The sequence below is a fragment of the Myotis brandtii genome, unplaced genomic scaffold (assembly GCF_000412655.1).
Source record: "Myotis brandtii unplaced genomic scaffold, ASM41265v1 scaffold48, whole genome shotgun sequence".
Classification (NCBI taxonomy): Eukaryota; Metazoa; Chordata; class Mammalia; order Chiroptera; family Vespertilionidae; genus Myotis; species Myotis brandtii.
The window spans coordinates 2,791,977-2,806,323 of NW_005368341.1; the positions used below are offsets into that span (position 1 = coordinate 2,791,977).

Sequence of the window (14,347 nt, forward strand, 5' to 3'; positions counted from 1 at the left end):
CTTTCAGATATCAAGGAGAGAGAGACATTATCCTTTTTTGGGTAATCTAGCGAACCAGCCTATTCAAGACAGTGCAGGTTTCCTGGTATATAGGAAAGGAGAGAATAGAGTTGACTCTCTTCTTGGTATGTTAAGTATTTGTTTTTTACAATCTTCCCTCATTTTATGGGATGAAGCTGATCAGAAATTATTGTAAGGTTTAAGAAACTAACAGGATGGCTGTTCAATATAATCTTTTTTCCTGTTTGCCTTTAGGGTACCCATGGAAACCCGGGTATCAAAGGTGAGCGAGGACCAAAAGGAAACCCGGTAAATGAATGAACAGCTTTCCTTTAAATCAGTGTGCCTTCTTCTAACTTTATTTCTAGAACAAAAATTAAGAAAAATTAAGAGCATTGCAGTATATGTCAATGGCAGAAATCTGATGATTTCTGTGAAAAATACAAAATGTTCATTTCCTACATTAGCTATCTGGTTTTTGTTAGCTTGCATTTACAAATTCTGAGTAACAAATGGCTGTTTTAGTCAAAACATCTAGGAAACCTTGGAACCCAACAAATAGAAGCTTGTAATTAAGTAGTGATGTCCCATATTGATGAGTACAATGTCCATGAATTATTAAGACATGTTCCAAGTCAGATTGGCATAGACACTTATGTTTTTATGGATTCACTTTGTAGATAACTGATCTACAATAATAATAGAAAAAACACCAGATTTTCTCTCACACTTCAGGCATTTTCTCAAATCTTTTCTTTGTGTACCCATCAAAAATTATAGATTAATTATTTTTAATGATCTGATCATTGTTGGGATGATGGTGTTCCAACTTTTAGAGTGACTGGAGGTATCACAAAACAGAGATTAGTAGATATAACTATGTGAAAATTTAAGGCTAAATTATGCATAATGAACATAATGATTAAAATAAAAAGGAAAACATATATGGAAATGTTTTTACCAAATACAATGGACATTGGGTTAATTTCTGTAGTACATAAAGACAATGACATGAATAAGAAAATATCAAGCTTCTAATAATTAATTGGTCAAAGGACACAAATAATTTCCAAGAGAGGAAATAAAACCAGTAAATAAAGAAATAGAAAAACATTTGATTTTACTATATAAGTGAATGAAATTTAAAATAGAGATACTGAGGTACCCTTTAATACAAATAATTCACACTGTAGACACGTTGGCATTCAGGGTTGTTGGGTTATATTTTGAGGCAGGGAAGAGATCAGTTTTCTAGTTCACATAATTTGGTTTAGTCTGTGTTTCAAATTTTTAAAAAAAATTTCTTTTTTTATAACAGTTAACACAGCAATATTAAAATCATAATAACTAGTGATAGCAATATGGTGGGGAAACTAGTTGCTCTTCATTGCAAAGGTAATGTGGCACATTGTGGAAAGCAATTAGGCACTACATAAGAGGCATTGAATATTAAAATATTTAACCTGATGATTTATTTCTGAGAATATACTTAGGGAGATAATGAAAAATATAATAAGTTAAATGCATGAAAGTATTTTTGTCAATTGCATGTTTGTCAAAGAAAGGGAATGTAAAGCATCCTTGTAATACACACAAACACACACACACACACACACACACACACACACACACACACACACACCCCTACACTCACCTTACTAGCATATGGGTTCAAATTCCCATTATGTCTTCTTTGTGTTTTGTTTTGTTAAATACCTGTTATAAGTCTATGTTCACATTTCATTTATTTGGCTTGTAATTTTGTGCCACAATATATATTTTCCTAAGTCTTACTGAAATCAAGCAATCACTCTTTAGGACATTTTGGAAAACATTCCAAAGCCCCTTGGAGAAAAGCCAAAGTGGCTGGCTCCTAGTGGGTACAATGCTATATTTGAGAACAATGGCTGTGTTGTTAAACTGGGATGCACGACTTGGCCTTAGCTGTGAAAAATGTACCTGGATTCTGCACCCTCTACATCTGGCTTCACTTTAAAGGGCTAAAGCTATCTGAGCTGCTATTTTCTTCCCTAGATTGCATGGTGAAAATGTCAATGGGAAAGGCCAAAGAATTTCCCCCCCACTGGCTTGTCTTGCTAATCTGGGAATTCTGAATAACGCATTTTATTAAGCAATCAGTCCCTCTGCATGGCTGTGGAATTCTGACTGAGTTTTTTGTTTGTCACAGGGTGATGCTCAAAAAGGGGAACCTGGAGAAAGAGGCCCAGGGGTATGTACACAACTGGATTGCCTTCCTAAGGAAGTAATCCCAGGGTGCTAAGATTCTGTAATTGACCATTTTGACCCCTGGTGTGCAAGTGTAAAAATGACTTATATCTACGGGTATTAGTGATGTCTCACACAAGCAATCAGACAGATGATGAGAGGAGTGGTCAACCACGTGACATTCCCTAATACTAAATTGGACACCTGTGAAAGGCTCAAATAAGAAAAATATTTTGCTTTACTTCTTGTATTGTTTTTTCAATAAAGAGAAAATTAAAATTCTGGAACTATCATGAAAAATAATTACAGAAAAATGTTTCATTAGCATTTGGGTTAGAATTGCAATAGTGTAGCAAATAGCAGAGAAGTATACAGTGAACAAAAGGAGGCCATGATAATTCTCTCCTCTCCGTGTATCCTTGAGTGAAAGCCTAGAGGTTTTAAAAACTGCTGTCTTCATTTTTTAAATTAACTTTATGAAAGAATCTGATAGACAGTTTAAAAATTTCAATGGAAATCCGTTCAGAAATTTCTGTTATTTATTCAGGAAACATTTCTTAATTATCTTCCTTATATAAAGCATGCTTACTAAGTGAAAATAAAATTAAGACAAAGCACTTATATTTTTGAAATATTTATTATCTCAGAGGAGAGATAAGATTTGAAATAGCTACTACATGAAGCAGAGTGTCAAAATATTGTGAAAATTGCATGCACAAAGTATTATGGGAATTCAGAAATTGGAGTTGTCAGGGCAGATTTTATGGGATGACCCCCCAAAGGGTGTAGTATTGTGACAGGAAAAGACAGAATAGGAAGGTGGAAGGGACAGGCATTCCAGATGGAGCGGGCCTTGAGCAGCAGCCACAGGGAAGGCAGTGTGTTGGGAAATGGTGAGATAGGGTGCCTGAAGAGTGGGTGCTCTATGCCGGATGTAAGGTCTCGGTTTTGCTAGGTGATGGGCACTTCCCCTGAGATTTTAGATGAGGCATATGACCCAAGACTGTGTATTTGGAAGATTAGTCTGGCATGGCTCTAAAAGAGAAATTTAAGTGGGAATAAGCAGAAGGAAGAAGCACTTAGAAGGTTTGTTGCTACAGCCTATATGAGAAATAACAGGGAACTGGCTAGAGCTGCTCTGGAGGATATGAAAGCCACCAGCCACCTGTACTTACTGAGCAGCTGAAACATGGCCAGCCCGAATTGTGGCGTGCTTTAGAAATAAAGTACACACCAAGTTTGGATGACTTTGTAACCCCAAAATAGATGTAAATGATCTCATTGATATTCTTTATACGATTACAAGCTGAAATGACACTGTTTTTGACCTATTGGGATAAATAAAATATATTATTAAAAATTAATTTCACCTGTTCATTTTTTTATGTGGCTATCACTAAATTTAAACATATGGGGCTCCCATTTGGAGCTCACATTCTATTGCACAGAACTGGGCTACAATGATGACAAAGTAGAAAGGAAGAGGACATTGTGAGAACCATGAAAGGAAAGAAATGATAGGATGTGGGGATTCACTCTAACTCACATATTCAGCAAATATTTATTGAGCACCTTCTATGTGTTGGGCCCTCTTTTAGGTGCTGGAGATACAGGAGTGAACAAGACAGACAGTCCCTGCTGCACAAAGTGTCCTAGCAGGGGGAGGCAATAAATAGGCAAATGAATGAAAAGAATTTCAGTCAGTGAGAAGTGCTATGGGAATATGAAACAAGGGATGTTCTGGGCAGAAAGAGCAGCAGAGACAAAGGCTCTGAGGTGGGAACAATCTGGGCCGACTCAGTAAATGGAAAGAAGCCAGACTTGATGAAGGGGGTGGAGGCGAGGCTACAGAGGCAGGCAGAGGCTAGATCACATAGTGCCTTGTTGGCCTGGGTCAGGAGAGTGGATTTAAAATAGTGCAGTGGAAGCTGTTGGATAATTTTAACTGGTTGGTTTAAAGGAATGTAAGGGGGGAGTAGAAAGAAAAGATGATTATAAAATTTTGATACTGTGTGATTTGAAATATGATGATACCATTAATAGAAATAAGAAAGTCAGAAACAATTTTGGCAGAGACCCACAAGTGCAGTTTTGGATATTTTAAAACTAGTAATTAAGATGCCATGAAAAGCCTGGACGGCGTGGCACAGTGGTTGAGCATCTACCTGTGAACCAGGAGGTTAGGGTTCGATTCCTGGTCAGGGCACTTGCCCAGGTTGTGGGCTCGATCGCCAGTAGGGGGCGTGCAGGAGGCAGCTGATCAATGATTCTCTCTCATCATTGATATTTCTATCCATCTTTCCCTCTCCCTTCATCTCTGAAATTTAAAAAAAAAATGCCTTGAAAGGAAGCAAGGAAGGAAGAAAACTGATAGCAACCAAATAATAAAATGAACCAGAGATTTCAGAAAGAAAAAACAAAACAAAACTGTACTGGCTCCTTCTAAAATGCAGTCTTAATTCTTTTAACATAAAGTAATGACAGGATTTGAACTATGGTTGTATGATGTAAGCGGTGGAAAGCACCCCAAGTTCCCTAAGATTAGAAGTCTAGCTTTTTTAGTGCTGCTAACACGAATTGTTTTAATAAAGACCCTAATTTAACTGTTTATACGTGAGCCTTCATTTTAAGCACCATCCTAAAAATTACGCCACTTAAGTGAATTAATATTCCCCAAAATGAATTAAATTGCAGCAACAATATCTTGGATTAGTTCCACTTTTATCTTCTATCTCTCGGTGACCACTCATTTGACCGAGAAGCGTTCTTTCCTCCTTGAAGTTTTCCTTTTTACTTTTGTAACGAAGTCACACACAGAACAAAATGTTGTAGGCTGACTTACATGTAACTGCAAGAATAGTTTTCTATGCCACTAGTTTCTACAGCCCACTTAAAATCAGTCTTACAAGTCCATTTTCATACTTGAAAACTACAGTAGTATGAAGAAGACATGAAATCCTATATGAAAAAGACTTGCTGTTGCGTAAAGTTGGTAACTTCCAGTCCCTTTTTTATTCACTATTATATTACTTAAGGAGCTTATGGGCAGTGACACATGGAGAGGGCTGTGCAGGGTTCCCAAGAGGAGCAAAGGAGCCCCTCATTTAGCATGAGATAAAACTTAGTAAATCAAAGCTCACTGTCTCATTAGGGTAGAAAAAGGAACCATTCATTTCCTTGATGTTTATATTCTAGACTGAATGTGAAAGAGGGACCATAAAGAATATAAACATTTATGCACATTTTAAAGGACATTCATTATTCCAGCTCGTTCTCAAAGCCAATTTCTCTACCAGTCCCTGTGAAAAATTCTCAGTTGTGATTGCTCATAGTTCGTTTAAAAGTCAATGTAACAATTTGAAAGGACCCTTGCAGGTCTTCACTTGTACAATGAGTTTCAGTGTCTAGTCTCTTCTTCAGCTTCAGGCCAAAGGACAAGAATTTGGATTTGAAAAAATACCTGGAACTGCGAGTAAATGTAATACATGGAAAATTAGTTTCTCTTCTCCTTAGTAAACGCACAGTCCCTAAGTGCAAAGAGAAATAGCCTAGGTCTATACGGTCTTATTTTCCAAGACTTTACAGAGGTGTTTTATTGTATGTTATAAATGAAAAACATAAAGTACTTCCTCTAACTATGCCTTCTAATATCATATTTCATTTTTTCTTTTTCTTTTTTTTAAATTAGGGAATTCCTGGGTACAAGGGTGAGAAGGTAAGTTTGTAACAGCAAATAGACCAGATTCCAGAAACATCACTGCATTGATGTACTGAATAAAACTTTCTTTCCTTTATTTTTGTAAGTCGGGATTTCCTAACTTGCAAATAAAGTCTTAACTATGTTGACACAAAAACCTATATAATAAAAGGCTAATGTGCAAATTGACCTAACAGTGGAATGTTGGGTCACTATGATGCGCACTGACCACCAGGGGGCAGACGCTCAACGCAGGAGCTGCCCCCTGGTGGCTCAGGCAGAAGTTGGGCTCACGGCTGCTTAGTGTAGCAGTGGTGGCGTGGTGGGAGCCTTTCCCACCTCCATGGCAGCACTAAGGATGTCTGACTGATAGCTTGTTTATTTCTTTTGAATCAGTCTGTAAACTTCTTTTGAACTAGTTTGATCAGTTCCCTAACCTGTAATTTGCAAATAATCTACCAACCCATTCCTTTCGTGTGTTTGTCACTCCCCCCCAGACATCCCCCAAGGGTTCTCAGACTGCGAATGGGCGCAAGCCGGGCTGAGGGACCTACCCCGCTCCTGCCCCCCAGTGCATGAATTTTGTGTACCGGGCCTCTAATAATAATATAACTTAAGATCTGGGTGTGTATTGTAAGGGGTGGGAAGCGCCTGAGATTAGTATGTAGTCTCTCTGAGCTCTGCAGACATAAACAGAGAACCCCAATTTAACAGCCATGCAGCACAGGTATGCAGATGAAAAGTGTCCATGTACAAACTGATGCAGAAATACTGCAATTAGTTTGTTCCTTTGCTGCTTAACTTCCTATAAAACCTAGGCACCTAGCCCTCCTATAGGAGAAAGATGATTTATGTTTGTTAAGCAGTGAAGAACCACTGACTTCAGTTAGGCGTCTGGGTAGAGACTGTAGCAGGGAGTAAATTTGACAAACACACGAAAGGAATGGGTTGGTAGACTATTTGCAAATTACAGGTTAGGGAACTGATCAAACTAGTTCAAAAGAAATTAACAGACTGATTCAAAAGAAATAAAGAAGTTGGATTGGGGCCCAGGAACCTTTGAGAGTGTTCAATGGTTCATTAATAAGTCTGCCACTGTTCTATTATCGGACCTTCTGTCTGAAATCTGAACACATCCTTACCATCCATTCCATCCTACAGGTGGTACAGCTCTCAGATCTGGGCAAGCGGCCTGCACTTCAGAGGCCCTGCTCTGGGTCTCCTGTGCCCCCACTCCTAACCCTCAGAGCCAGGATTTGCTGGGCAAGAGGTCTTTGCCCCCATGGCCTAGGTCAGTGATGGCGAACCTATGACACGCGTGTCAGAGGTGACACGCTAACTCATTTTTTTGGTTGATTTTTCTTTGTTAAATGGCATTTAAATATATAAAATAAATATAAAAATATAAATCTTTGTTTTACTATGGTTGCAAATATCAAAAAATTTCTATATGTGACATGGCACCAGAGTTAAGTTAGAGTTTTTCAAAATGCTGACACGCCGAGCTCAAAAGGTTCGCCATCACTGGCCTAGGTCATGCTTTGGTAACCAAGACCCCAAAAGTCCTTGCAAAGTGGTCAGAGCTGTTTTCTAGAATAGGAGGGAGCCTTGGAGGCAGCTTTGTGCTGTGTGGGCACCTTTGTGTACACACACTTTCAGCATCTTTTGCTGTGGAAGGAACTGGACGTGGAAAGTGAGGTGGGAGCTAGGCTCTAGGCTGGGGCTGTACTCCTGCATGGACCTCTTGAGGAATCCCCAAATTCTATGATTTAAAATGTCTTTTGAAGGCTTATTTGTCAAGAAAGGAAGCTAGAACATGACTAGTTTATTAGCTTGATTTATAACTTCCAACTATTTAGATACATCGTATGTGGGCCTCTGCTTGTCCTTATCCCTGAGCTCTGCAAATATTAGGGGTAAACCTTCATACAGGAAAATAAATATATCCCCAAGGACTGGAAATGTTAGGCCTAAAAGAGGAAGAGTGTAAGAAATGCCGTGATTTTGCCCTTAGCCATAAGATCCTGGAAACTCAACCTCTTGGGGTGTTTATTTCATCATCCAAATGGAACTGGTCTAATCCAGGCCTCCCTAATTTTCAGACACTCAAACGAAATAATGGATGTGATAATAAATTGTTTGCTTGTTGCTGGTCTGTAAATGTAAGGTGCTATCAGGAAGAGACAGGAAATAAATGATAATGTGGGAAAGTTTAAAAAGTTCCATGATTACAAAATTGTCCCATATGTAGTTGTGAAAAATTATGATTTACACAACGAGCTATCAACACCAGGAAGATTATGTATGTTATATAAGACAATATTCATTTAGACTTCTGGGGAATTATAGATTCACTGGAGGAGTTCGCATTTGGAAAATACAAGCTGTCAGAGCACAGCGACCCTGACCCATCGACATTCAAACCAGAATTTCAGCAGGAGCAGTGGCATCAGAAGCCAGAGGCTGGGGACAGAGCTAATCTGTTTGCAGCTTTCTGAAGCACTTTCTCTCTGGAACTGTGTCATTGTGGCCATTCCACAGGGACTAATGAGCCCAGCAAACAAGAAAATGCCTTTGCAGAGGCAAATAACATGAGTACAATATTTTAATTGATGGAAATCTGCACCCCTCTCCCCACAACAAATGCTGTTCCCCAGGACCCTATAGCGAACAAATCTGTCTGGACTAATGGAATGTGAATTCTGGCCAAAATACTTTGGAGTGTATTTATGGTACTTTTCTGTTTGATATTTTGCTGGTTGACTCATTTTATTCCCATCCAACATTATTAAATTAATTGCCTTCTAATAGACTCTTCAAGAGTGATTTTACATTTGCATTCAGAAGTAAATGTCCGACTTATCCTAAGAGAGGGCTCAGTTTTTCCTGGGTCAGTTTGACTCACATGATGTAGAGAGAGAATAGATTGCTTTTGAACAGGCATAGCTGGACCTAAGAATCGTGCCTTCCTCTTTCCTACTCCAGTGCCAGCACTACCCCAGGCAGCACCCTAGGCAGAAGTATGGAGTAAGTGGGAAGGAACCTACAGACCATGGCAGTGAGCTTTGTTCAGCTTTGGGTGGCTAGTGGAGAACATGGACCTGAGGGTCTAACGGACTCAGCTTGTGGTCATGGAGAAGTTCCTTAATCTCTCCGAGCCTCATTTTCCTTATCTGTGAATGGAGACATATCTCCCTGGCAAGGCTGGTGTGGGGATTAACAACAATATAAAGGCTTTGGCACATACTGTGCATCCATAGTTGCTGGTTACCCTTCTCGGAGCAGCCACTGTTCAAAGTGTGGTGGGCAGGCTGGCTGTCAATCTGTGAACTGTTTGTGGCTATTTTGTGGAAAGATGAAGTTTCCACCAAAATATAAATCCAATAGACCACTAAGCACACTGTTTAGTTCAGCTGACATTTATTTTTCATAGCAAGACTTCCCTGATGAAGGAAGCAGGGCACTGAAGTCCATGTTAGTGCAAGTCCCTTATGTCATTGTGCAGTGGCACTTTGAGTAGCACACTTAGAGCAGCATATAGAAAACAAAGCAGCAGCAGAAGCAGAAACTAGTAGCGAGGGCACTGGACTAGGAGTCATGGGCTAGCATGTGTATTCAAGTACATCTCCAATTGAGTTGCCTTATCTTAAAAATATGAATTGGTCTGCGGCTCAGAATATATATATATATGAAAGCTCTTTGAAATTCTAACTTTACTTGTTATCCCAATAGACTCTTTTGCATTTTGGTTCAACTATTAGAAGTCTTAGAAGTCCTGAGCAAGTTACTTAACCTTTTTGAATCACAAAATTTCATACTGTAAAATTGGGCTAAAAATATCTACCTCAGACAGTTGGTGTCAGATGAACTAAAGCTAATTTCTAAAATACCATTAATAATAAACTGTGAAACATAATTTATATGTTAGTTTTTTCATTAATATTCTAGGAAAGGCAGGACGGTGGAGAATGATGATGGAAAATGCATAGCGTGCTGGCCACCTTGCCCCGCTCTCTGGCTCTCACAGCAGACCTTGCTCATCCATCATGACTCCTTTCCCTATCAAGTCATGACATGGTCTCAGGACTCTTCCCTCACATTCTCTAGGCAAAAGCTACTACTCGATCAAAGTTGGTACTGAGCATGGTGTTGTGGAAACACAGCCCTGAGTCTGGGTAGACCTGGATTCTGATCTTGATTCTTCTACCTAGCTCTATGATGGAGAGAAGTTATCTCACTGAGCTAAGTTTCCTCATCTATAAAATGAGAATTCTAAAACTGATCTCATTGGCCTGTACTATGGATTCAGTTAAGTCACACATGCCAAGGGCATATAATATATGGTAGATGCTCAGTAAACCTTAGCTTTTCTTTTAATTTCATCCATCTCTCAAAAATGTTAAGCCTCATTAAGTGGTATTAGTGATTTGATTTTGTCAAGTTAAAGATGACTCATGGATAAAATTTTTCATAGTTCAATGCCCAAACAACCTACAGGATTGAGGATAAAACTGGGTATAATCCATCAGAGTGCTTATGTCATAGATTCTGTTGGGAAAATCCTTAAGAGGAAAATCATAACACTGGATAACTACAAATGTCTTCTTATTTTATTTTATTTCTTTTTTAGGGTGTACGTGGAGACTGTGGTAAACCAGGAATAAAAGGTGACAAAGTAAGGAACATGTTTATAAAATGCTAACAGCTGCGATCCTTTGGGGCTGAGTTTCCTTAGGAAGGAATTCCTGTTTCTATGAGTCTGTTTTTGTTTATTTGTTTGTTTTGTTTTGTTTGAACAGAGACCAAAGGGATGGTTACCAGAAGGGAGAGAGTGGGGGATGGGTGTAAAGGGAAAGGGGAAGATAGTCAACAGTATTGTGATGAGTTTACATGGTGACAGATGATTACTAGAATTAATGGAGTGATCACATTGTAAGGTATAAAAATGTTGACTCACTACATTGTGCACCTGAAACTAATATAACCAATCTATACCAACTATACTTATTAAAAAACAACAACAATTGAACGATTAAAAAATTACAAAAGAAAATTTCTGGGATGCATTATGTCAACCTCACTACTGGAGTTGGAGATCATTGGCTCAATTTTCAGATCAGTCAAACATGAAGCAAAAAATAAAACCATACCTAACTTTAATTAATAGTGCCCCCAAATGCCTTTCTTATGGACCATTAAGTCTTTGCTTTGTGGTACCCTAACCTTTGAGGCCAAGCCTACTGAGTGTTATAGTGGAAAGAATAATTTATCCAGCAAATAGTCAATTCAAGCTCCAATTGGGAACAAGTAGAACTGTTTTCCAGATGTAAACACTGAGAACAAGCACTTTCCAAAGCAGAGCAAAGAACTCTATGAAATAAGTTAATAAAATAGTTATAAATAATGAGGCAGAAGCAGACACAGATAGGGGTTTGAAATTTGGAAAATGCAGCAAACCATGGACAATTGAATAGGTACTTACCTTTCATTAAAAGATAAATATGGATAAAGTATATAAGTTGGAGACAATATTAAATATGTTAAAGAGTTCCTTAATGGGCCAGAAATGCATGGAGAGTGCATTTAAAATCCTATATAATAAAAGGCTAATATGCAAATCGACCGAATGGCAGAACAACCAGTCGCTATGATGCATACTGACCACCAGGGGGAAGATGCTCAATGCAGGAGCTGCCCCCTTGTGGTCAGTGCACTCCCACAGGGGGAGCATCACTCAGCCAGAAACCAGGCTCACGACTGGCGAGCGCAGTGGTGGTGGGAGCCTCTCCTGCTTCCGCGGCAGTGCTAAGGATGTCTAACTGCCAGCTTAGGCCGGTTTCCTGTGGGGAGCGGGCCTAAGTCATCAGTCAGACATCCCCCGAGGGCTCCTGGACTGTGAGAGGGTGCAGGCCGGGCTGAGGGATTACCCCCCCCCCCAGTGCATGACTTTCATGCACCGGGCCTCTAGTATAATAATAAAAGGTCAAAAAAGCACACAGTAAAGTAGTTTTCATTGCAGTTAAGAACTATTAAGAACATGCCATTAAGATACCAAACTCAATATATATATTTTAATTATGGCAGAAAGTCAAGGAAAGAGAATGAGGCAGAAGGTGAAAAGAAAAGGATAGGATAATGGCAGTGGCACATGTAACTAAACACTTTAAATAGCTTGAGACTTCCTGAAAGCTTTTGAAAATGCTGGAGAGTGAAAGGTCAGGTGGATCTGAAAAATGTAGGCTTGGTAATTATCTCTGGGCAAAATGGAAAGTATAATAATGAGTGGATTCTTCCTGGAGGATAACTAAAAATGGGAGATGGACCTGGACTCAGAAATACAGAATAAAGGACACATATAGAAGAAAACAAAAATGAAAGTTAAATAATAACTGGGAAAACTATGTGAAATAAAAATGATTGATAAAGAGTTAATATCATATTTCATTTACTAAGATGCCAAGGATTGTTAAATGCCCTATTATATTTTGTGCCAAAAAGAAAGAAAAAAATTACTTCCAATTATAAAGATGCAATTGATTGTAAGATGTATCCCAATGTCAGAGATGTGAAAATTTGAAAAATGCATGTCTAGATGTCAATGGAACACAGTGTCCCTGATATGAAGAATTCACATAATTCATAAGTAAAATGTATAAAGAATCAGAAAATCAGAGAAAATAAAAATGGCTAATAAGTAAAAAATTATCCAATGCATTGCAATCAGATAAGTAAACTTAAAATATTATTTTACCTACCAAATTAGCAAACACTAAAGTAATATATACTTGGAGTTGATGGGGATTTTATGAGATGAAGATATGCTTTCTCTACTCAGGTAGTGAAAATGGAAACCTGAACAAACTTTATGGATAAAAGTTTCATATTTTCTCCCCATAAAAAGTGTGAGAGGCAAGAGAGAGTTGAGAGAGAATTGTAAATGTGCTTATTGTCTATCTCTGCATCAGGCATCCTTTCTAGGAAATTATCCTTAGGAATGAGTCAGAAGTTGGACAATATGTACTGGTATATACAAACATGTTCATGATAGCATTATTTAAATAGTAATCACCAATATGAATTTAAATGTCCACATTAGGGAAATGACTAAGTAAATCATGATTGATTTATATTCTTTTTAAAAAATATATTTTTATCTATTTCAGAGAGGAAGGGAGAGGGAGAGAGAGATAGAAACATCAATGATGAGAGAGAATCACTGATCAACTGCCTCCTGCACACCCCGTCCTGGGGATAGAGCCAGAAACCTGGGATGTGCTCTTGACTGAAATCGAACCCAGGATTCTTCAGTCTGCAGGCTGATGCTTTATCCACTGAGCCAAACTGGCTAGGGCTGATTTATATTCTTGAATATTATTCACGTTATGAAGAGTTCTTAATAACATGAAAAATATTTTTGATAAAACAGAAGGTCAAATAAATAAGACATAAAATTGTATATATACTCTGATCAAATTATTTGAAGAAAAATCTATTGGGAATAAAATTGGATGAAAATATGTTAATATCAGTGTGAAGGGACACATACACAACAAAAGCAGAAAAAAGTTGAAATCTGAAAAAAAAGAGATTAGACTATATTTTACTTTAATAAAAATAAACCTTTAAGGGGTTTTTTAGTTATGGAGCATACTGAAATATTTTCTGTTAGAAGAGTGTTGAGTACAAACAGTGTTTTGCCAAGTTTCATGTCTTGAAGGTGGGAGAAACTAGACATTGGAGAAACTCACTAAATTAATTTAACTGCCATTACCTTGTTGAAAAAAAACACACAATATTCTACCAAGCTTACTGCTTTCTAAAGAATCTTAAGAAATCACTTACTTTGATAAAAATATCAATATATAGGCCAAGAACTTACATCTAAAATTATGTTTTCATGGAGTTTGTTTGCTAAAGGACAATGTGACCTCCATTTGACTTGTTAATTACGATCATTTCGTTAACAATGAACATGTTGGTTTTAATGTTTGGATAACCAGGGAAGACTGGCCCTTACAGAGAACATATTCCCTCTCTTCCACCTAAAGTCATTGCACTTTGAAGATGGATATTTAGAGTGACTTATCATCAATTTTATTCCACAGGGATCCCCCGGGCCATATGGATCAAAAGGACCCAGAGGACCTCAGGTAAGGAGGCTAATACCAAATCTAAGTCTACCCTAGAATCACCTAAGGTGCTTTTTAAAATCCCTTTTCTCACTTGCACCCTCTACCAATTCAATCAGAATGGCTGGAATTGGAGCTAGGCTTCAATATTTTTAAAGATCCCCAAGCGATTTCAATGTGCAACCAAGTTTTGGAAACCACTACCTTAATGTTTTATTAACCAATTCAGGCTCCCTAAAGATAGGTACCAGCAGGGGAGTCTATTTAATGACTAGTTGAAGGGATAAAAGTTTAA

General features: G+C 38.1%; 1 protein-coding gene across 1 annotated transcript in view; it reads left to right on the top strand.

The window, feature by feature from the left end:
* COL28A1 (collagen, type XXVIII, alpha 1) overlaps positions 1–14,347 on the top strand; it is a 141,181-nt gene that overhangs the window by 13,791 nt on the left and 113,043 nt on the right. The window contains exons 6-10 of the mRNA XM_005876149.2: positions 256–309; positions 2,189–2,230; positions 5,915–5,941; positions 10,554–10,598; positions 14,029–14,073. Coding sequence (XP_005876211.1) covers positions 256–309; positions 2,189–2,230; positions 5,915–5,941; positions 10,554–10,598; positions 14,029–14,073 — 213 coding nt within the window. The remainder of the gene's footprint in view (positions 1–255; positions 310–2,188; positions 2,231–5,914; positions 5,942–10,553; positions 10,599–14,028; positions 14,074–14,347) is intronic.